Source organism: Lepisosteus oculatus, chromosome 12, assembly GCF_040954835.1.
Source record: "Lepisosteus oculatus isolate fLepOcu1 chromosome 12, fLepOcu1.hap2, whole genome shotgun sequence".
NCBI classification, from domain to species: Eukaryota; Metazoa; Chordata; class Actinopteri; order Semionotiformes; family Lepisosteidae; genus Lepisosteus; species Lepisosteus oculatus.
The window spans coordinates 38,859,307-38,880,966 of record NC_090707.1 but is presented as its reverse complement, the minus strand read 5'-3'; the positions used below and the strand labels follow the sequence as shown (position 1 = coordinate 38,880,966).

The following is a 21,660-nucleotide window of genomic DNA, read 5'->3' as shown; positions in this document are numbered from 1 at the left end:
GCTCTGCTCTTCTAAAAAAAGCAGCGTTCATTCACCTTGAGGGCTGGCTCTCTGCGCAAGCGTGTGGCCCACGATCGAGGAGGGAAAGAGAACAGGGGGGCAGCAGCTGCATGTGAAAAACACACCACACACACATACTCATGCTCACACTCACACTCACACTCACACAAACACACACACACACACACACACACACACACCGCCGCGGTGGTACAGTAAGTGAAGACAGCGGACGCTTCTGTTTCAGAGTGAGTGTGAGTTTATGTACAGTAAGGCAACAGAGTGGTGTGACAGCAAAGGGCTCAAATGCACAGAGGCGCAGAGGCACAGCGACGGGTTCTGAGCTCCGGCCCGGTCCCGAGCGCTGCAGCCGGGCGCTGTCCGGTCCCCCCCGCGCGGATCTCCGGCGGCGAGCCTCAGGACTGCGGCGGCGAGCTGATCCACTCCACCAGGCTCCTCTCGGGCAGGCAGCGCCCCCTGGTGGGCTGTGGCCTCAGCGGGTCGCCCCGGCTGTCGCAGCGGGGCAGGAGGGGGGTCGGCTCCCGCCCCGGGGGGCCGTCCTGGTGCAGGGGGGCTGCGACGCTGTCCAGGAGCTCCCAGGGAGGCGGCTCCTCCTCCTGGGCAGAGTCTCTGAGCCGCAGCCACGACGGAGCGCAGGCGCTGTCCTCCAGGACTGAGGGGTCACTCGGACTGCCCCCAACCTCCGGCGCCTCCTGCTGCCCGAGTCCGACCCCCGATTCCCCGAGTCCCGGCCAGGAGTCCGTCCCGCCCCCCGCCGCGACACAGCCGCCGGCCCTCGGCTCTGGTTGGCCGACGCCGTAGGCCCGCGCCGCTGATTGGTCCCTGCGCGCGGGTGGGCTCCTCCTGCTGGCTCCTGATTGGCCGCTGCTCTTGAGGGACCCCTCATTGTCCACGGGGCTGTTGGGATGGAAGGAGTCCGGAGCCACACGGCTGCCCGTCCAGAGCACGTTGTCCAACCCCAGACTGGGCCGGCGGTCTGACGGAGAGAGGAAGAGGGTCAATAGCTCAGCAGCTCGTTAAACCCCGCCCATCACTTTGCAGTCGGGGCCGTGACTGGCCAGTCCCCACGCCCATCACCCTGCTCAGCCAGGCCACGTGAACAGTGTGCTCTCTGTGTGAAGTGCACCGGCATGACTGGGGGCTTCTGTCAGTGTTTCTGCACCAGGACGCCAGATGACACTCCATGCACATTCCGGTCCACCCCGCGACACTGTGGCTTCAGTCGCGACCAGCTGGGGGGGCGTACCTGTGCAGGTCGACCCGGGCGCTGACCCCCGGTCCGGGACGCTGCTGCTGCCGTGGGGGCTCTGGGGCCCCCCCCTCTCCTGGTCCTCCATGACCCGGCCCAGGGGGGCGCCACGCGCGCTCTCCTTGTGGCGCACGCAGTGCAGCGCGTCCGTGATCCAGCGCACACTGCGCCACAGGGAGTCCAGGTGCTGCGGAGACAGACAGGGGCACAGTCGCGGGGACTGTCAAACACCGGACTGGACTGGACTCTCTCACACCGGACTGGGCTCTCTCACACACACACACTGGACTGGGCTCTCTCACACCGGACTGGACTCTCTCACACACACACTGGACTGGACTCTCTCACACCGGACTGGACTCTCTCACACACACACTGGACTGGACTCTCTCACACCGGACTGGACTCTCTCACACACACACTGGACCAGACTCTCTCACACCGGACTGGACTCTCTCACACACACACTGGACCAGACTCTCTCACACTGGACTGGACTGGACTCTCTCACACACAGACTCTGGTCTGTATTTATTACCCACTTTGCTCTTCCTGCACAGTGAACCACAGAACTCTTTCAGGAAGCTACTGTGGGAGTCATCGGACTTGTGTACTGAAGCTATGAGGGGGTCGTTCTGCCCAGTCTGGGTGAGTGTCTAGGAAACCGCTGCATGAAGAGACAGACCTGGGTCAGCTGCAGCACCTGGTCCAGCCTGTCCTTGGCCTCCTGCACCTCCCGCCTGTCCAGCGCCTCCCTCAGGGCCTGCTGGGACAGCTGGGCGTCCAGCTCCAGCAGCAGGGAGGCCTGGCAGTACTGAGAGAAGAACTCCTGCTCGTAGGCCGAGAAGTGGACTGGGGCAGAGAGAGAGGGGGGCAGTACGGTCAGATGCACAGGCAGAGAATTTGGAGTAAGTTATGTGCTTGGCGTGAGTGCAGTGTGTGATATGTGTGGTGTGCTCAGTGTTATGTGATATGTGGTGTGCTCAGTGTGAGTGCAGTGTGTGAGGGTCCTGGCTGTGTGGTGTGTGGTGTGGTGTGTGAGGGACCTGGCTGTGTGGTGTGCTCAGTGTGAGTGCGGTGTGTGATATGTGTGGTGTGCTCAGTGTGAGTGCAGTGTGTGATATGTGTGGTGTGCTCAGTGTGAGTGCAGTGTGTGATATGTGTGGTGTGCTCAGTGTGAGTGCAGTGTGTGATATGTGTGGTGTGCTCAGTGTGAGTGCGGTGTGTGATATGTGTGGTGTGCTCAGTGTGAGTGCAGTGTGTGATATGTGTGGTGTGCTCAGTGTGAGTGCAGTGTGTGATATGTGTGGTGTGCTCAGTGTGAGTGCAGTGTGTGATATGTGTGGTGTGCTCAGTGTGAGTGCAGTGTGTGATATGTGTGGTGTGCTCAGTGTGAGTGCGGTGTGTGATATGTGTGGTGTGCTCAGTGTGAGTGCAGTGTGTGATATGTGTGGTGTGCTCAGTGTGAGTGCAGTGTGTGATATGTGTGGTGTGCTCAGTGTGAGTGCGGTGTGTGATATGTGTGGTGTGCTCAGTGTGAGTGCTGTGTGTGATATGCGTGGTGTGCTTGGCGTGAGTGCTGTGTGTGATATGCGTGGTGTGCTTGGCGTGAGTGCTGTGTGTGATATGCGTGGTGTGCTTGGCGTGAGTGCTGTGTGTGATATGCGTGGTGTGCTTGGCGTGAGTGGTTCTGCAGTGTCCTACCCAGCTCGAAGATCTGCAGCGGCAGGGTGAGGAAGCCGGACAGCGCGCCGTCCTTCCCCGGGGAGGCGCAGAAGTCCTCGGAGGGCGGCAGCAGCAGCAGGAAGGAGACCTGCTGGCCCAGCTGCAGCACTTCCTGTGTGTACAGGCGGTAGCACTGCGCCTGGGGGGAGGAAGGAGCTGTCAGGGCCTCTCTGAGCACAGGGCCCCGGGGCCACAAGCGCCGCCCGAACACGGCAGCACGAGCCGCCTGTCACAGTCCGAACGGTCCGGTCGGGTAACGTCAGCCCATCGCCAGGAAAGAGCTTCTTCCTGGTCAGAGCCCTGGCATCCTGGATACACAGGGGCACAAGGCGGGATAGCTCCCGGGACAGGACACCAGTCTGCTGCAGGGGCCGCCACGAACTGGGCCAGCACGTCTTTGAGCGGCGGGTGCGCCTGGCGAAAATCCGGGCGAACGCAGGCAGAACAGGCAGACTCCACACTGAAGGCAGCCCAGTACGGAGTAACCCGCAGGCGTGAAGTTAAACAGCGCTGGTCCGTCGGTCTGCAGCTGTGCCTGAGCTGCGCTGCTGCGCTGGAGACTGGCGATATCGAGGCCCCGAGCAGTGTCAGGGGCAGAGGCACAGTCTCGCCACACAGCTCTGCTCTGGGACCCACCAGCAGGCAGGGCTGGCCAGAGGTGTGCAGCCCTTCCAGTAAAGAAGTGGTTAGTGGGGTGGCTGTGACCCCAGTGAATCAGAGAGAGAGAGGGAGGTGCGCGCCCCCTCTCTTCCCTCCCGGATCCCCGGACTCGTACCTTGTGCAGCGGGATGTTGAGCTTCGTGAGCAGGTGGGAGACGGCTGCTCTCAGGGACCTGACGAACTCCCCCAGCCCGGGGTCCGCAGCCCCCTCCGCCGCGCCGTGCCCGCACAGGCCCTGCAGCCACGCCCACTCCTCCCTGCGGCGGGAACAGAGGGCGAGGGGTGAGAGGTGAGGGCTGGGGCCGGCGCACTCACTGCCCCGCTTACTGATCGCTGGGATGTGCTGCGACGGCCTCTGTACCGCGATACGTGGGCGTTGTGCCGGACGCGGGCGTGGTACAGCAGGTTGGGCAGCTTGTGTGGCACCAGGACTCGGATCTGATCCACCGAGCTGCACAGCTTCAGCACCCCCACGTAGAGCCCCGGCTGGGCCGTCTGCAAGCTGCGCCTGTGATAGCACAGCTTCTCCTGTAGGGGGAGACAGAGGCAATTAACACACTGACACTGCAGCTAACATCACTGACTGTGAGAGCACAGCTTCTCCTGTAGGGGGAGACAAAGTCTATATTAACACTGACACTGTAGCTAACATCACTGACTGTGATAGCACAGCTTCTCCTGTAGGGGGAGACAAAGTCTATATTAACACTGACACTGTAGCTAACATCACTGACTGTGATACCACAGCTTCTCCTGTAGGGGGAGACAAAGTCTATATTAACACTGACACTGCAGCTAACATCACTGACTGTGATAGCACAGCTTCTCCTGTAGGGGGAGACAAAGTCTATATTAACACTGACACTGCAGCTAACATCACTGACTGTGAGAGCACAGCTTCTCCTGTAGGGGGAGACAGAGGCAATTAACACACTGACACTGTGGCGACATCACTGACTGTGATAGCACAGCTTCTCCTGTAGGGGGAGACAGAGGCAATTAACACACTGACAGTGTGGCTAACATCACTGACTGTGAGAGCACAGCTTCTCCTGTAGGGGGAGACAGAGACAGTTTAATATTAACACACTGACACTGCAGCTAACATCACTGACTGTGAGAGCACAGCTTCTCCTGTAGGGGGAGACAGAGGCAATTAACACACTGACACTGTGGCTAACGTCACTGACTGTGAGAGCACAGGTTTCCCTGTAGAGGGAGACAGAGACAGTTTAATATTAACACACTGACACTGTGAGAGCACAGGTTTCCCTGTAGAGGGAGACAAAGTCTATATTAACACTGACACTGCAGCTAACATCACTGACTGTGAGAGCACAGGTTTCCCTGTAGAGGGAGACAGAGACAACTTAATATTGACCAGCTCAGTTGTCAAAATAATAATAATAATAATTGCCTACACTTATATAGCGCTTTTCTGGACACTCCACTCAAAGCACTTTGCAGGTAATGGGGACTCCCCTCCACCACCACCAATGTGCAGCATCCACCTTGGTGGTGGTGACACGGGCATGACAGAATCAGAGCATGAGAGTGCGTGTGCTGAGATTTAGTCTTCCAGAGACAGAGGGACAGAAGGGTAGTACCTAGAGGGCTTTCAGACAGACAGGATATTCAGCCCCTGAGTCAGTCAGACTGACAGGCTCTCAGTGACACAGGCAGGCAGACGAGTGGTCAGACGAGAGGGCACACCTTGAGGTGCTCGGTCAGCGTGTCGATGGCGGTGGGGTCGGGCAGCAGGTGGCTGCGTTGCCTCTCTCTCTGGAAGCGGGCCAGGGGGGTCCAGCGCAGGGGGTCAGGGGGCGAGAGACAGGAGCCCTCCCTCAAGGTCACCAGCAGCACGTTCCCCTGCCGGTCCTTAATGGGCTCATGGTACACCTGGCCCAAGTCCACCGTGCCCAGAGAGCTCTGTGTCACCCAGAGAGAGAGAGGGTTCACACACTGACTGGACACTCCAGTACATGAACACTGCACTGAGAGAGAGGGGTTCATACAGACACACTGACTGGACACTCCAGTACATGAACACTGCACTGAGAGAGAGAGGGGTTCATACAGACACACTGACTGGACACTCCAGTACATGAACACTGCACTGAGAGAGAGAGGGGTTCATACAGACACACTGACTGGACACTCCAGTACATGAACACTGCACTGAGAGAGAGAGGGGTTCATACAGACACACTGACTGGACACTCCAGTACATGAACACTGCACTGAGAGAGAGAGGGGTTCATACAGACACACTGACTGGACACTCCAGTACATGAACACTGCACTGAGAGAGAGAGGGGTTCATACAGACACACTGACTGGACACTCCAGTACATCAACACTGCACTGAGAGAGAGAGGGGTTCATACAGACACACTGACTGGACACTCCAGTACATTAACACTGCACTGAGAGAGAGAGGGGTTCATACAGACACACTGACTGGACACTCCAGTACATGAACACTGCACTGAGAGAGAGAGAGGGGTTCATACACACACACTGACCTGTAGCTGGGAGACGGCCAGCAGGATCTTCTGTCGGGTCTGCAGGAGAGAGGAGGAGGAGGACAGGGAAGAGGTCATGGCCTGCTGCAGCCAGGAGACGTCCTTCCAGGCGCAGGACAGCTGAGGACAGGGAGGAGGAAGGCAAAGTAGTCACTACAAGCCCACAGCCGGGAAACGTCACTCACTGTCCACAGTCGCTCACTGTCCGGCTCCCTACTGTCTGGGACAACCCAGCCGCAGAAAGGAGGAGAGAGGGCTGGACACAGGGAGAGAAGGAGAGCCAGGGAAAGACAGACAGGGACTGAGACAGGAAAGACAGAGGCTGCTCCTCCGGCGTGGCCCTGTGATTGACAGCTGACCTTGGCGAACCAGAGGAAGTCCTGCGTGACGGAGGTGGAGCAGCTGTGGATCTCCACCAATGGGATCTGCTCCTCGGCTGTGACCAGGATGTTGTCCTTGTGGTAGAAGACAGCGGCCAGGTACACTCCCCTGAGACACAGAGACTGACGTTACCGCCCCGAATTAACGAACTGATCCGCGAGCCTGGGTTTAATCGCTCCCCTGACACCTAACCTTAACACTAACCCCTGACCCTTACCCTAACCCGTGATCGTAACCCTAAACCTTATCCCAACTCCTTACCCCTAATTTCTCAATGAGGAGAGGGATCAGTTTCGATGGAGCAGGGTCAGTGTCGGTGGGGAGAGGGGTCAGGGGTCAGTCTGAGTGAGGAAGGGTCAGGGGTCAGTGGGAATAGGGGTCAGTCTCAGTGGGGATAGCGGTCAGCGGTCACTCTCAGTGGAGAGAGGACTCACCTCTGCAGGCTGCGCACAAACTTGGTGGCCGACTGGAAGAGGTGCTTGAGGCTGCGAGACACAGACAGCTTCTTGCTGGGGGTGTGAACCCTGGACGTCTCTGCAGGCAGAGGGACAGTGTGTGAGTGAGTGTGAGTGTGTGTGTCTGTGCACGAGTGTGTGTGTAAGGGAATGTGAGCAGGTGTGTAGATGTGTGCATGCGTGTGTGTATTCGAGTATATGAGCATGTGTGTGGGTGTGTGTAAGCCTGTGTATAAAGCGTGTGTAAGTGTAACCGTGTGTGAAAGCATGTGTAAGCGTGTGCCAGCCCAGTGTCACCTATGAAGTAGCCCCGGTACTGCGGGTCCTGGATCTGCTCCAGCAGTTTCCCGACTCCGGCCGCCTGCTCCCGGCTCCTCTGCTTCACACCGCAGCACTGCGTCCAGCCTGTAGGGGGCGACAGAGCACAGCATGCTTACGACATGCACACTGTTGCTGGGGTTCCTGCAATACTAATAAACCGACAGGGCCCTCACTCACAGCAGGGATAGAGTGCTGAGTCCCTGTCATGTTATCACAGACCCTACAATATCAATACAGTTCAGTGTCCCTGTAACTGTAACAGATCAATGGAGTGATTGGCAATATGGAGCCTCTGTTCTTTTTGAGGGATCCCCTCTCAGTTTAAATTTCAGATAAAAAATCAATCAATTACAACAGCCTTGCAGTGTTCTGAAAATCAGGTTTCTAAGATGTACGGTATCTGACCATATCTTGATCAGGCTCAGTCTCAGAGGCAGCCTGCACTTCCTGGTACTCACTGGAGGGGGCAGCACTGGGGGGGCTGGAGCTCTGAGCTGGACCATATCCCTTCACATTGTAGGCCGACACCCTGACGAAGTACAGTCCTCCCTGGAACACACAGACACACACAGTGACGCACACACAGAGGCACACACATGCACAGACAGACACACTGACTGGACACTCAGTCCCAGCTGTGGTCAGTCTCGTGATACTGACTGGACTCTCACAGTCCCAGTCACAGTGTCTTACTGTGGTCAGCCCAGTGATACTGACTGGACTCTCACAGTCCCAGTGACAGTGTCTTACTGTGGTCAGCCCAGTGATACTGACTGGACTCTCACAGTCCCAGTGACAGTGTCTTACTGTGGTCAGACCAGTGATACTGACTGGACTCTCACAGTCCCAGTGACAGTGTCTTACTGTGGTCAGCCCAGTGATACTGACTGGACTCTCACAGTCCCAGTGACAGTGTCTTACTGTGGTCAGCCCAGTGATACTGACTGGACTCTCACAGTCCCAGTGACAGTGTCTTACTGTGGTCAGACCAGTGATACTGACTGGACTCTCACAGTCCCAGTGACAGTGTCTTACTGTGGTCAGACCAGTGATACTGACTGGACTCTCACAGCCCCAGTCACAGTGTCTTACTGTGGTCAGCCCAGTGATACTGACTGGACACTCACAGTCCCAGTGACAGTGTCTTACTGTGGTCAGCCCAGTGATACTGACTGGACTCTCACAGTCCCAGTGACAGTGTCTTACTGTGGTCAGCCCAGTGATACTGACTGGACTCTCACAGCCCCCAGTGACAGTGTCTTACTGTGGTCAGCCCAGTGATACTGACTGGACACTCACAGTCCCAGTGACAGTGTCTTACTGTGGTCAGTCCGGTGATGATGAAGTGCAGATTCTTTGTGTCGTGAACCAGCACTGAGCCACAAAGGGGGTCAAAGGTCGCTGACGAGCTCCATTCCACTGTACCAAAGAAGACAGAGACACAGCACTGAGTTACAGGAGCTATCTGTGTACTAACACTACTGTAGACCCAGACTGGGCTGTGTATTAACACATCAACACTGACTCTACTGTAGACCCAGACTGGGCTGTCTATTAACACATCAACACTGACTCTACTGTAGACCCAGACTGGGCTGTGTATTAACACATCAACACTGACTCTACTGTAGACCCAGACTGGGCTGTGTATTAACACATCAACACTGACTCTACTGTAGACCCAGACTGGGCTGTGTACTAACACATCAACACTGACTCTACTGTAGACCCAGACTGGGCTGTGTATTAACACATCAACACTGACTCTGATATAGACCCAGACTGGGCTGCGTATTAACACATCAACACTGACTCTACTGTAGACCCAGACTGGGCTGTCTATTAACACATCAACACTGACTCTACTGTAGACCCAGACTGGGCTGTCTATTAACACATCAACACTGACTCTACTGTAGACCCAGACTGGGCTGTGTATTAACACATCAACACTGACTCTACTGTAGACCCAGACTGGGCTGTGTATTAACACATCAACACTGACTCTACTGTAGACCCAGACTGGGCTGTGTATTAACACATCAACACTGACTCTACTGTAGACCCAGACTGGGCTGTGTATTAACACATCAACACTGACTCTGCTATAGACCCAGACTGGGCTGTCTATTAACACATCAACACTGACTCTACTGTAGACCCAGACTGGGCTGTGTATTAACACATCGACACTGACTCTGCTGTAGACCCAGACTGGGCTGTGTATTAACACATCAACACTGACTCTACTGTAGACCCAGACTGGGCTGTGTATTAACACATCAACACTGACTCTACTGTAGACCCAGACTGGGCTGTGTATTAACACATCAACACTGACTCTGATATAGACCCAGACTGGGCTGTGTATTAACACATCAACACTGACTCTACTGTAGACCCAGACTGGGCTGTGTATTAACACATCAACACTGACTCTACTATAGACCCAGACTGGGCTGTCTATTAACACATCAACACTGACACTACTGTAGACCCAGACTGGGCTGTGTATTAACACATCAACACTGACTCTACTGTAGACCCAGACTGGGCTGTGTATTAACACATCAACACTGACTCTACTGTAGACCCAGACTGGGCTGCGTATTAACACATCAACACTGACTCTACTGTAGACCCAGACTGGGCTGTGTATTAACACATCAACACTGACTCTGCTGTAGACCCAGACTGGGCTGCGTATTAACACATCAACACTGACTCTACCGTAGACCCAGACTGGGCTGCGTATTAACACATCAACACTGACTCTACTGTAGACCAGACTGGGCTGTGTATTAACACATCAACACTGACTCTACCGTAGACCAGACTGGGCTGTGTATTAACACATCAACACTGACTCTGCTGTAGACCCAGACTGGGCTGTGTATTAACACATCAACACTGACTCTGCTATAGACCCAGACTGGGCTGTCTATTAACACATCAACACTGACTCTACTATAGACCCAGATTGGGCTGTCTATTAACACATCAACACTGACTCTACTATAGACCCAGACTGGGCTGTGTATTAACACATCAACACTGACTCTACTGTAGACCCAGACTGGGCTGTGTATTAACACATCAACACTGACTCTACTGTAGACCCAGACTGGGCTGTGTACTAACACATCAACACTGACTCTACTGTAGACCCAGACTGGGCTGTGTATTAACACATCAACACTGACTCTACTGTAGACCCAGACTGGGCTGTGTATTAACACATCAACACTGACTCTACTGTAGACCCAGACTGGGCTGTGTATTATTAACATTATTAACACTTCTCCCCATGTAGACCCCACCTCTGTAGTGGGTGATGAGCCCAGTGACGGTGCCCTCTGGCTCCCTGAAGGACACGGTCAGCGAGGTGGCACTGGACACCAGCAAGCTCACGTTACTGGGAGGGCCAGGTAGCACTGGGTGACAGAGAGAGAGATCAATACACTGTTTACATGCACTACTGCAGCAGAAAAAAAATCTGTATGTAATCATTAAAACTAGCTTTACTCCGGTCCGGTCCAGTTCACATGATCCCAGCGTAGTTCTGTCCAGCGACACAATGTCCATCACAGTCCTGAACGCAGCCCAGCCCATTCTGACTGAACGGAGAGCAGTCCTGTCTGACTGAACGCAGCCCAGCCCAGTGTGACTGAACGCAGCCCAGCCCAGTCTGACTGAAAGGAGATCAGCCCAGTCCACTCTGATATAGCCCAGAGCAGCCCAGTCCGCTCAGCCCACATCAGGCTCATTGAGGTCCACTGTTGTCCAGTCCAGCTCAGACCAGTCCAGTCCAATCCACTAAACCCCAGTCAGCCTGTAGCAGCAGGGCCCGGTGCGGCCCGGTCCGGCCCAGCCCCGTACCTGTGCGGGCGAAGTTCTCCCTCATGCGGCAGTAGAGCTGGTACCTCAGGGTCCAGACCCGCAGCTGCTTCTGGGTGTCCTGCTGGGCCTCCGGGGGGCCCGTGCACACGGCGTCCTTCAGCTCGGCCACACACCTCCCCGCCGTGCGCACCAGCGCCTGCAGCTTCACGGACCAGTCCGCTGGGCTGCACACTGGCACACGGCACAGGGCCATTAACACCGGCACAGGGCCATTAACACCGGCACCATTAATATCAGCACAGGGCCATTAACTCAGACACAGAGCCATTAACTCTGGCACAGGGGCATTAACAGGGGCATGGAGCCATTAATACAGGCACACAGTCATTGATACACAGCAGCACAAGCACAGAGCTATTAACACAGGCACAGAGTCAGTGATACACAGCAGCACAAGCACAGAGCTATTAACACAGGCACAGAGTCGGTGATACACAGCAGCACAAGCACAGAGCTATTAACACAGGCACAGAGTCAGCGATACACAGCAGCACAAGCACAGAGCTATTAACACAGGCACAGAGTCAGTGATACACAGCAGCACAAGCACAGAGCTATTAACACAGGCACAGAGTCAGTGATACACAGCAGCATAAGCACAGAGCCTTTAAGACGCAGCGACTCCGGCACACAGGGGCCAGACTGTGACTTACGGAGTGGGTTTTCCCGGGCTCCGGCTCGGATCAGTATTCGGAGCAGCGGGGTGCTCAGAGTGAGGGCGGCCACGTCCAGGGGGACCAGCCCCTGGGGAGACAGCGCGTTCACCTCCCTCTGCTGGGACAGCATCTCCTGCACCGCCAGGGTGTCCTCGTTCTCCACCGCCTCCCACAGAGACGGGTACTGGGGGGGCAGAGCAGGAGCAGGTCAATACTGTCTCACTGGACACCACTGTCCACCCCTTCCCTGAGGGCCTGGGGCACAGAGACACACTGGCACAGAGCAGAGAGACACAGGGGACAGGTGTGGAGGGAAAGGAGGAGAGAGAGAGGAGACAGGTGTGGAGGGACAGGAGGAGAGAGAGAGGAGGAGATCGATGTGGAGGGAGAGGAGATGGAGGGAGAGAGGAGGAGATCGATGTGGAGGGAGAGGAGATGGGAGGGAGAGAGGAGGCGGCCTCTCACCAGGGGCGTGTCCTTGTTGTGCCGGCCGGAGCTCTGTGATTGGTCTCCCTGGGAGGTCTCCCCGCCCCTCAGCCTGACCGACAGGTTCCGGTAGATGCGTTTCGGGGAGACGGGCCCCAGGGAGCGGCGGCGCAGGGGGGGCTCTCGGGCCGGCAGGGCCATCGTGCTCTGGGAGCACAGCGGCTCGGCACTCCGACTGGGACACTGGGACACTCCCCGCTCTCCTCCTGGGAACAGCAAGGAGACCGTGATTCCAGCAGCGGCCTGCAGGGGGCGATCCCTGTCTGCAGCTTAGCGTGCTCGCGGTGACCCCTGAGCGCCGACCCGGTCCCAAACCCAGAGCCCAGCAGGATTTCCTACAGGATGTGGGATTCTCTACATCACCACAGCTGCAGAACTGCAGAACGACCTCGACCCGTCCTGAACCGCCCAGTCCGAGCACAGGAAGACCGACCCAGTCCTGGGTCCTGGGTTAACACAGAACCGAACAGGCGGAGCTCTCTGGCCCAGGTGGGGCCCGGTCCAGCCTGTGGGCCGCGCTCTCGATACCCACGAGTCCCTGTGCTGATGGGCAACAGCTGCAGAGCCTGGGAAAGGCGTTCCTCCTGTCCGGGGACCGGGCTAGAATTCCCCCAGGGACACGTCCTGCCTCTGCTCGGCATGAACGCGCTCATGAATAGATCCTGCCTGGTGTTGATCCCGACATGGAAAAGTCTTTGTTCTCGGGGGAGCAGACCAGCTGGCGCGGCGCGACGACAGAGGTGCTTCAGGGAGAGCAGGGCTCCCAGCTGCCGGTCTGCACACGGAGAGGAGAGGAGAGGAGAGGAGACAGCCTGCCCTGGGCTCGTGTGGAGGAGGGGCAGGGACGAGCGACACTGCAGCCTGTGTCCAGGCCCCTCCTCGCTGTACACAGTCCTGCACCTCAGTGGGTTGATGGAGTTCGATAACGACAGTTCAGGAGGCACAACCACATGACCGCGCTCCTGGCCAGGAAGTCAACCTCAGTCGAGCGGGGTCACTAGACACCCCCTTATCCCGTCAGGAGACCGTATTCCCAGTGAAGCTGAGTAACAGATTGGTTGAAGGGTTAGAAGGCACATCCCCACCCAGGCGACATCAGGACGAGAGCAGAGAGCAGAGGAAGGAGAGGAAGGAGAGGAAGGAGAGGGCGATGGCGTCTCCCCGCAGGCTTGCAGCAGGGACCCCCTGCGTCTCTGAGCACCTGCTCCTCCTGGGTGGGGGGGGTTGGGGGGCCTCCCCCGGACCACTCTTGGAGTGTCGAGGGCAACATCCCCGGGGAAAACTGGGATTCTCCTGCTGAAGGGGAATTCCTTCCCTGTGGGACACAACTCCACCCAGCAGGAGGCTGGCGCTGGCACTGCCAGGGTGCCGGGTTCGAGCCCTGGCTGGGGCCTCAGGGCCCCGGCTCCTGGCCCCGACCGAGCCGCGGGCTGGCGGACCCGACGGACTGAGGCAAGGGGCAGCGTCGACGAGCAATCCCTGGGCCCGTCGCCCGGCGTGCCGGAGCGCCCACACAGCGGGGATTTTTAGGCCTGTGCCCGCGACTGGGCCTCCCTCTCCTGCTGGGGGGGGCAGCCCCCCCGTCTCCCAGCTGCGCCGGGACAGACACTCCGGAACAGGCCGGCCGGTGTCGGGATTAGCGCCTCCGGCAGCAGGGCTGACAGCCGGAGCCAGCCCTCGTCCCGGGACACGCCTCCCGCCCACTGCCCACTCCGGCTCCCGAGTCCTGGGAATCTGGGAGCCTGGCCTGGTGTCGGATGGCCCGGCAGGCGGGTTGCCGCGGAGACGCTCCCTGACGTCACCCTGGGGGGGCGGCAGCGCTCGGCAGGAGACAATAGCCCACCTGTTATTGTCTGAGGCGCGCTGCGAAACCACACAGCCCGTGTCTACAGCCGCCGGCGGAGCACGGAAATAGGCCCTGAGCTGTTTCCGAAACCGCGGCTGGGCTCCTGCGCTTTCCGAGCAGAGGCTCTCTCTCCCACCCGCCTCTCGCCCCGAGCTGCGCAGGAAACCGCGGGCTGTATCTCCAGCTGCTGAGCAGGGCTGGAAATGACTCAGGGAGGAGGAGGAGGAGGAAGGGGAGTCGATATTCGTGCAGAGCCTCCTAGCGCCTCCCAGTGCGCTCTCCTGCTGGGGGGGGGGGGTGTACTGGGCACCTCCTCAAACCTGCAGGAGGCACAAGCCGTGCAGTGTGCTCCGAGAGAGCTGTGGTCGTGCACCGACAGCTGCCCCCCCCCAACACAGTTAAAATTTGGACCCCAGCTAGGGTAATACAGCTGGGCGGCACGAGGAAGAGGATGCTGGAAGAGGAAGAGGCAGGGACACCTTCGTGAGCTCTGGACGGTTTCAGTTCAACCTGACCACTCTGGCTCTCTGGCAGCGGAGAGGCTGTAGAACTCTCTCCTGCCTTCTCTTGCAGAAGCCCCAGAGGGGAGGCCTGTTACACACACCCACACCTCTTCCAGTAAAGAAGTGTTTCCTGGTGGCCATCATCCTGCGGGTCTGAATCTCCCATAGTGCCTCTTTCTTCTAGCGGTACAGAGTGATGGAGTGTTTGACTTCCCAGGTATAATCTGCTGTGCTGTTGCCTCTCCACCTACTCATCTGTCATCTGCAGATTTAACTCGTCTGCTAACTGTACCACAGCACATAGAATAGGACTTACAACAGGCCTCAAGCAGAGCTCTGCTGCACATCCCTGCCACACCTGTCCAATCACACACACACCTGGTACACCTGTCCGATCACACACACACCTGCTACACACCTGTGTCCAATCACACACACACCTGCTACACACCTGTGTCCAATCACACACACACACACCTGCTACACACCTGTGTCCAATCACACACACAACTGCTACACCTGTCCAATCACACACACCTGCTACACACCTGTGTCCAATCACACACACAACTGCTACACCTGTCCAATCACACACACCTGCTACACACCTGTGTCCAATCACACACACACCTGCTACACACCTGTGTCCAATCACACACACACCTGCTACACACCTGTGTCCAATCACACACACAACTGCTACACACCTGTGTCCAATCACACACACCTGCTACACACCTGTGTCCAATCACACACACACCTGCTACACACCTGTGTCCAATCACACACACAACTGCTACACACCTGTGTCCAATCACACACACCTGCTACACACCTGTGTCCAATCACACACACAACTGCTACACCTGTCCAGTCACTCACACCTCAGCCCTTAACACACCACATCACTCCCTCAGCCCTTAACACAGCACTCCCCTCCAGCCGGGAGTGATCAGCTGCTGAGTGACCCAGTCCTCTCAGGCGACTACAGGTCCTGCCCGCCCGCCTGCGGTACCCGCCCCCGCCAGCAGGGGGCAGCACCCGGGAGCCCTCCGCCGAAGTTCTGTTTCCAGACGAAACGCATTCCGTTATGTAAGACAGCCGTGTGGCGCTGGGAGCCCGAGAGCACAAACACGCAGCCCGAGAGGGTCTCGTCGTGACTGTCACGGCACCTCCGTGGGGTCCACGGTGACCCTTCCGCCCGAATGACTCGTTCATGCCCAGATGACGACGAGGCGGCGTGCTGATTTACAGTACAGTAACCCGTGCCGGATGATCCCCGTGGTGCACAGCTCTCTCTAATAAACCGGGGTACACCGTTCGCTACAATAACGGACACGCGATGACCTACTGCAATAACGTAGACTAAGGAAGACGCTCTGCTGTCATAAAGTGAACTAGGGTAAACTGCTCTCGACCGTAGGAATTACAGTGTGCTGTAACAGTGTACTGTGGTAAACTATGGTACTCGGCGACCATGATTAAAACCCACAGAACATTCTGTTGCACCTGATGTCGTATTGCAGTCAGGCGCCGTGTAACACAGCACACCGCAATAACGACGAAGACCCCGTGAGAACACGATGCCGTACTTTTTTAAAGCTGTACTGTGGTAAAGCGCGGTACAACACGGTTGCAGCGTGACCGGGGTTCACGCTAACAAACTCCCCCCGTTTGCACGGGTGCTGTCGAGCTGTGCTGCGTGGACGTGTCGTGGCACTTAAGATGCAGCGCTGTGCGCGGCGGACAGGAATCACGCAGGTGTCCTCCTCTCTCCGTCTCTGTCGTGTCTGTCTCCCCACACAGGCGGACTCACCCCTCGCCCAGGGACCCTCTGCTCGCTGCTCCTGTAGTCTCTCCAGCCGGGCCCGAACTGGAAACCGAGCCAGCCCGTGCGGAAATGCCCCCGGTGGCCGCTGTACTCCGCTCTCTCCCGGGGGCGAGTGAGGACAGGGGCGGAGAGGCAGGCGCAGAGCAAGCCCGCACTCTCTCTCGCTCTGACGCTGCGCCTGTGGTGACTGCAACCCGCAGGCGCGCCGCTGGCGCCGGACTCGCGATGTGAATCGCCCGCGTCTTCTCGGAACCCGGAGGTACCCCGGGGAGGGAGGGGTCTCTCTCGGGGGGCGGCGGGGCGCGCTTCTGAAACCCCCCTGCCGGGGCTGGAGGAGCTCCGGGCGCCGCAACCCCACCTGCCCTCGTCCGTCCCCGCCCCCGGTCCGTGCGCTCGGAGGGTCGTGGGCGGATTGCGAGACCCGTCAGGAGTCGGCCGTGCCGGAGCTGTAATAAAGGCAGCAATGACACCTGTGAAGTCCGACATTCCGCCCTGCACGCCCCTCTCTGGTACCCTTGGGGACAGAGTTCCAGAGCGCCGGGGCGCAGCAGGAGGAGCCCTGTCACCCCTAGAGGGTGGACGGGCTTGGGGGACAGACAGGAGAGTTAGCAGAGCGAGGGCTGTGAGGTGGGGAGCAGGGCCATAGCAGCTCAGACCGGTGCTCAGGTGCCATGCAGAGCCGTGTGGGTGAGCAGGGGGATTTTGAAACCCGATAGGCAGCCAGTGCAGGGGCTCCAGGACAGGAGTGATGTGATCACTTGCACAAGACCTGTGACATCCTGCGACATTTCGGGTCACATTCTGTGCAGAATAACAGTGTTTTGATCCCAACCCAGTTAGACAACCAGTAACACAGGCACAAAATACAGCCACTGTGGCTACAAGACAGGCACTCAGCTACACTGTCTTACACAGTACGTACCTTTAATAATTACTGCAAGACAGACATCCGGTTCTGAAATCCCATTTGCCAGGCCCTGTGGTTTTATCGATGTTTATTTATTAATACGTTATTTTAATATTGATATTTCATTTAATTTGTTCATTTACTCCTTCCTAGACCCCTGGAATAAGCGAACAAGCCGAACAATTCGATCCTAACACCAAGAAAGCCTACAGTACGCAGTGCACTGAAACTCTGCATCAAAGGGTCGAATGACACGACCACGCTGGATGAAACACGGAGCTGAGTAAGAAAACACTCCAACCTGACCCGTCCTGATGATGAGATACTTCTAACAGCACACCGTAACACCGTCTCTGTTGTCCAGGCGGGGCGCGGTGATGTGCAGTATTGTTTATAAACACACAGCGGTGTTTGGTGTGAACACTCAAGCATCCTTCTGCAGGGCCTGACTCAGACGCAGGCCGGCCCTGCTGGGAGCGCCGGAGACGATCAGACCGTGCGCTGCGTGCGTGCGGGGGGTGATGTTTATTTTCGATGCGTCTATGAATAGAAACGCGTTTCTAAGTATTGGAAATGTTCTGCAAGCTCGGGGATTCACCTGTCTGCCTCTCCTCCCCCCCCTCCGGCCCCCGCCTCCCGGTTTCCGGTCGGTGTGAGGGCTGTCTGCGGGCGCGAGGCGCGGGTCGGAACCCACCCGAACCGGCCGCCCCGCGTGCCAGAACGCGGCGGCTCCGCTTGCAGGGGTCGGGTCGCGAGCGTGCCTGTGACGTCGGTCTATCTGTCCTGCGTGTGTGTGTGTGGGCCCGGCCAGACTGTATTTATAGAAAACTCCCCGCCACACATACAAGAACAGGCACGGCTTCTGCAGAACTCGGCCTCTGACGCCATTCAGGATGTGGTTTCTATTGCTAAGCGAAAAAAAGCATAAACGCAGAACCTGCTTTGAAAGAAAGGGGTGACATTTCACTTTGTCGAAGGAGGGAAAGGACATCAGGCGTTCGGGACCTTTCGGTGGGGCTCCTGTGGGAAGACACGTGCCGTGGCCCAGGGTCCCAGGATGACGGCGATGTCAGTGTGCTCATGCCTGCCCGGGAGAGGGACTGGAGCAGGGAGACGGCTGTCTGCAGCTGCCTGCACCTCGGGGTGAACCTTCTGAACCTTCGCAGGAGGAGTCCTGTAATTGAACCGTCTGTGTTTTCTGCCCCTGTAGATCAGGGCTCTGGGCAGTCTGGGCCTGTAGATCAGGGCTCTGGACAGTCTGCCCCTGTAGATCAGGGCTCTGGGCAGTCTGTCCCTGTAGATCAGGGCTCTGGGCAGTCTGGGCCTGTATATCAGTGCTCTGGGCAGTCTGCCCCTGTAGATCAGGGCTCTGGGCAGTCTGTCCCTGTAGATCAGGGCTCTGGGCAGTCTGGGCCTGTATATCAGTCCTCTGGGCAGTCTGCCCCTGTAGATCAGGGCTCTGGGCAGTCTGGGCCTGTAGATCAGGGCTCTGGGCAGTCTGGGCCTGTAGATCAGGGCTCTGGGCAGCCTGCGCCTGTAGATCAGGGCTCTGGGCAGCCTGCGCCTGTGTATCAGCGCGCTTTGCATCCTGCCTGTGTCCATCTGTGCTCTGTGCAGACGGATCTGCTCAAAACCAACTCGCAGGTTCTGTGCTTGTCCAGCCTCACACCTGCCAACTGCTGTTCAATCACACTGCCCCGCGCTGCAACGCCAAGCACTCCAGTTTGACCACTGTCGTCCTCCGAACAGAACAAGGCCAATCGTTTCACCTTAACGATGAAAAACAAACAATGCACACGGGTTCGGGGAGCTGAAGAACATCACTGAGGGGTTTTGCACATGAAGCAGGAGGTCAGTCGTGTCTGCAGTCTGCGGACATCGGAAAGGAAATCACACGAGACCTCGTCTACGACCACGCTGGAGTCCCACACGCCCGCGAGCGAGAGCCCCAGGATGGCCACTACTTCTTTAAACGTACTGAAGCGTCTTTCTCCGTGTCCCCCCACAGTGGACTGAGCCTAGTATCACCCCAGACTGAAGTGCGTGTGCACCCCGTTATCTGCAGATCCCGAAGTGCGCGCTGAGCTGCTGTGGTTTTTCTTGTAATTACCCCCCCCAGCAGTGGTGTGCGTCGTCATGGTAATAAGCAAATTGTGACCTTAAACATGAAATCAATCCGCAGAGACAAAGTAAATAAGCGCACAAATAGATACGCTCACGGCCAGCAAACAGTCGCGTAGCGCAGAGATCAACACCCTGGAGGCGTAAAACGCAAATCTTTGGCTCTTTTTTTACATTTCTGTTGAACGACACACACAGCACTGACACGGGATGAAAGGGTGTCCAAAACAAGATGCAAATAAACAGGAAGCAAAAACCCCAAACAACAGGAGCTCTTGCGCCTAACGCACGCAGACACCCGGCGTCCTCATTGGGCCGAGGAGACGTCAATCAGGCTTATCCCCGCCTTCGCGCTCGGGTCGCCCCCCTCTGATTGGCCGAACGGGATTTGACGCCAGATCCCTCTTCCCGGCGGGGCGCGCGAGAGCGGTTCCTTCCGGCCGGTTCGCGCCAACCGTTAATTCCCGACTATCTTGTCGTTATTTGTCGAATATTGAAGCGATTCCGTTCAATACGTGACCCACACCCAGCAAACCGGAGAGTCGTCCAGGTTATTTCGTGAGGGACCTGCTTTGCCTAAATGACACCTGAAGACGCAGAATGGGGTTTTTATTCTGACGGTGAACCGTTGAGCCGGAGGACTGGTGCGAGTCCGGCCCGGGGGCCGACTGTAGATCCCCGAGGGATCTGTTGGTATCTGTGTCCAGACCCTGGGATAGCCGTTAGTTTGCGAGGGGTGTTATTGACCACGACTCTCATTTCGGTCACCACACCGTCGAATAAGAATAAAAGTAAGAGGCGTGCTGACGCGGGCTCGGGTCTAACGGACAGAGACGCTCCGAGTCGGGTGTCGGCAGCCACCGTTCAGCGGACGTTTCAGTATCTGAGGGGGTTTAAACACAGCTCTAGCGGGGCCAGAGGGGCGGCCGGGCCGCATTGTGCTGAATTGTCGGTTTTTCAACTGCAGAATAACTGCCGCCATCTGGAGACTTCCCAACGCCGCCAGGAGGCCTGAGGGCCCGACTTCAGGCGATGGCGGAGGTGGACGTCGTGTACGAGAAGACCCACCACCGGCACGATCCCCGGTGGGCGGCGCGGGTGGGCCCGGCGGACGGCGGCGTGGCGCTGTGCGTGGCGTGCGTGGTGGAGCTGCTGGGGGACGCGGACGTGTCGGTGAGCGGGGGCGCGCACATACAGTCCCTCAGGTCGAGGGATAACGCGCTGAAATCACCGGGGACGCGTATCAGGGCTGGAATAAAACCCTGCTTCATCTCCAGATTAATTAGTGCAACTCGGCCTTTCCAAAGAGCACGGATCTCTGCAGCCTTGGCTCGAAAGTGCAACCCCGGCGCCTAGCTGATCAGGCGTGTGCACGCAGCGGAATAAACGCGGGGGTGCAGATCTGACATGTATGCGGTTAGGGAGCCGCAGGCTGAGGGTACAGCTGGCTGAGGGCGAGTGGATGGCCCTGCGCCTGCAGAAAACTCTTTATTACTGTGCAGCTCTGTGGTGTCTTCTCATATAGCCTGTCTCGCACGAGTGCTCCCGTTCCGACAGGTCAAGTAAATGTGCACGATGACGTTTTGTTTCCTGCTTAGAAAATGTTTGCCTTAATTTAGCTGAGCGAAAGGGCTTCTGTTTTGGTTTAAGGCGTGCGTGTGCTTGTGGGGGGCTTTAAGTACTACATATTGTATTTTACACAGTAGCGCGATTAAGTACAATTACATCTTAATTCCGTACAGTTACATTGGTGTTCAGTTCATGTGTTAAGTAAGTGCAAGCATTGAGATGTGGGGTAGTCCTCCTGCAAAGTATTTAAAATGAAAAAAAAAAACAGTTTGCGTTTCAGGTTTCAGACTCACAGTCTGCTATCTGATGTGTGAACCACAGAGGGCTTTCTGCTGAGGCTCTCATCACCAAACTGTAGATAAGAACTGTCGGACCGCAGCGGCTGTGTCTGTGGCCCTCGATGGAGAAGCTCTCGGTCAGCTCAGCAGCCTGTGGACTCGCTGCATCGCAGCGCAAACCGTGCAGGATCTCCAGCTGATCGGCCAATAGGAGCAGCTGTGCTGG

The 21,660-nt window shown here is 57.2% G+C and overlaps 2 protein-coding genes across 2 annotated transcripts in view; one reads left to right on the top strand and one right to left on the bottom strand.

The window, feature by feature from the left end:
- Positions 1 to 236: 236 nt before the first annotated feature.
- LOC107078895 (ankyrin repeat and fibronectin type-III domain-containing protein 1-like) lies at positions 237 to 16,629 on the bottom strand. Its single transcript, XM_069197000.1, has 18 exons — positions 16,545 to 16,629; positions 12,359 to 12,585; positions 11,891 to 12,077; positions 11,217 to 11,408; positions 10,658 to 10,771; positions 8,659 to 8,756; positions 7,796 to 7,886; positions 7,314 to 7,421; positions 6,996 to 7,095; positions 6,540 to 6,669; positions 6,181 to 6,300; positions 5,369 to 5,584; positions 4,017 to 4,183; positions 3,771 to 3,912; positions 2,975 to 3,134; positions 1,956 to 2,122; positions 1,268 to 1,457; positions 237 to 997 (listed from the first exon to the last, which is right to left on the bottom strand). Exons 2-18 carry the CDS (start codon positions 12,518 to 12,520, stop codon positions 417 to 419), a joined length of 2,925 nt encoding a protein of 974 aa, XP_069053101.1. The 5' UTR covers positions 12,521 to 12,585; positions 16,545 to 16,629; the 3' UTR covers positions 237 to 416.
- Positions 16,630 to 19,642: 3,013 nt separating this feature from the next.
- LOC107078894 (meiosis inhibitor protein 1) overlaps positions 19,643 to 21,660 on the top strand; it is a 22,185-nt gene continuing 20,167 nt past the window's right edge. The window contains exon 1 of the mRNA XM_069196284.1: positions 19,643 to 20,760. Coding sequence (XP_069052385.1) covers positions 20,620 to 20,760 — 141 coding nt within the window. The 5' untranslated portion in view covers positions 19,643 to 20,619. The remainder of the gene's footprint in view (positions 20,761 to 21,660) is intronic.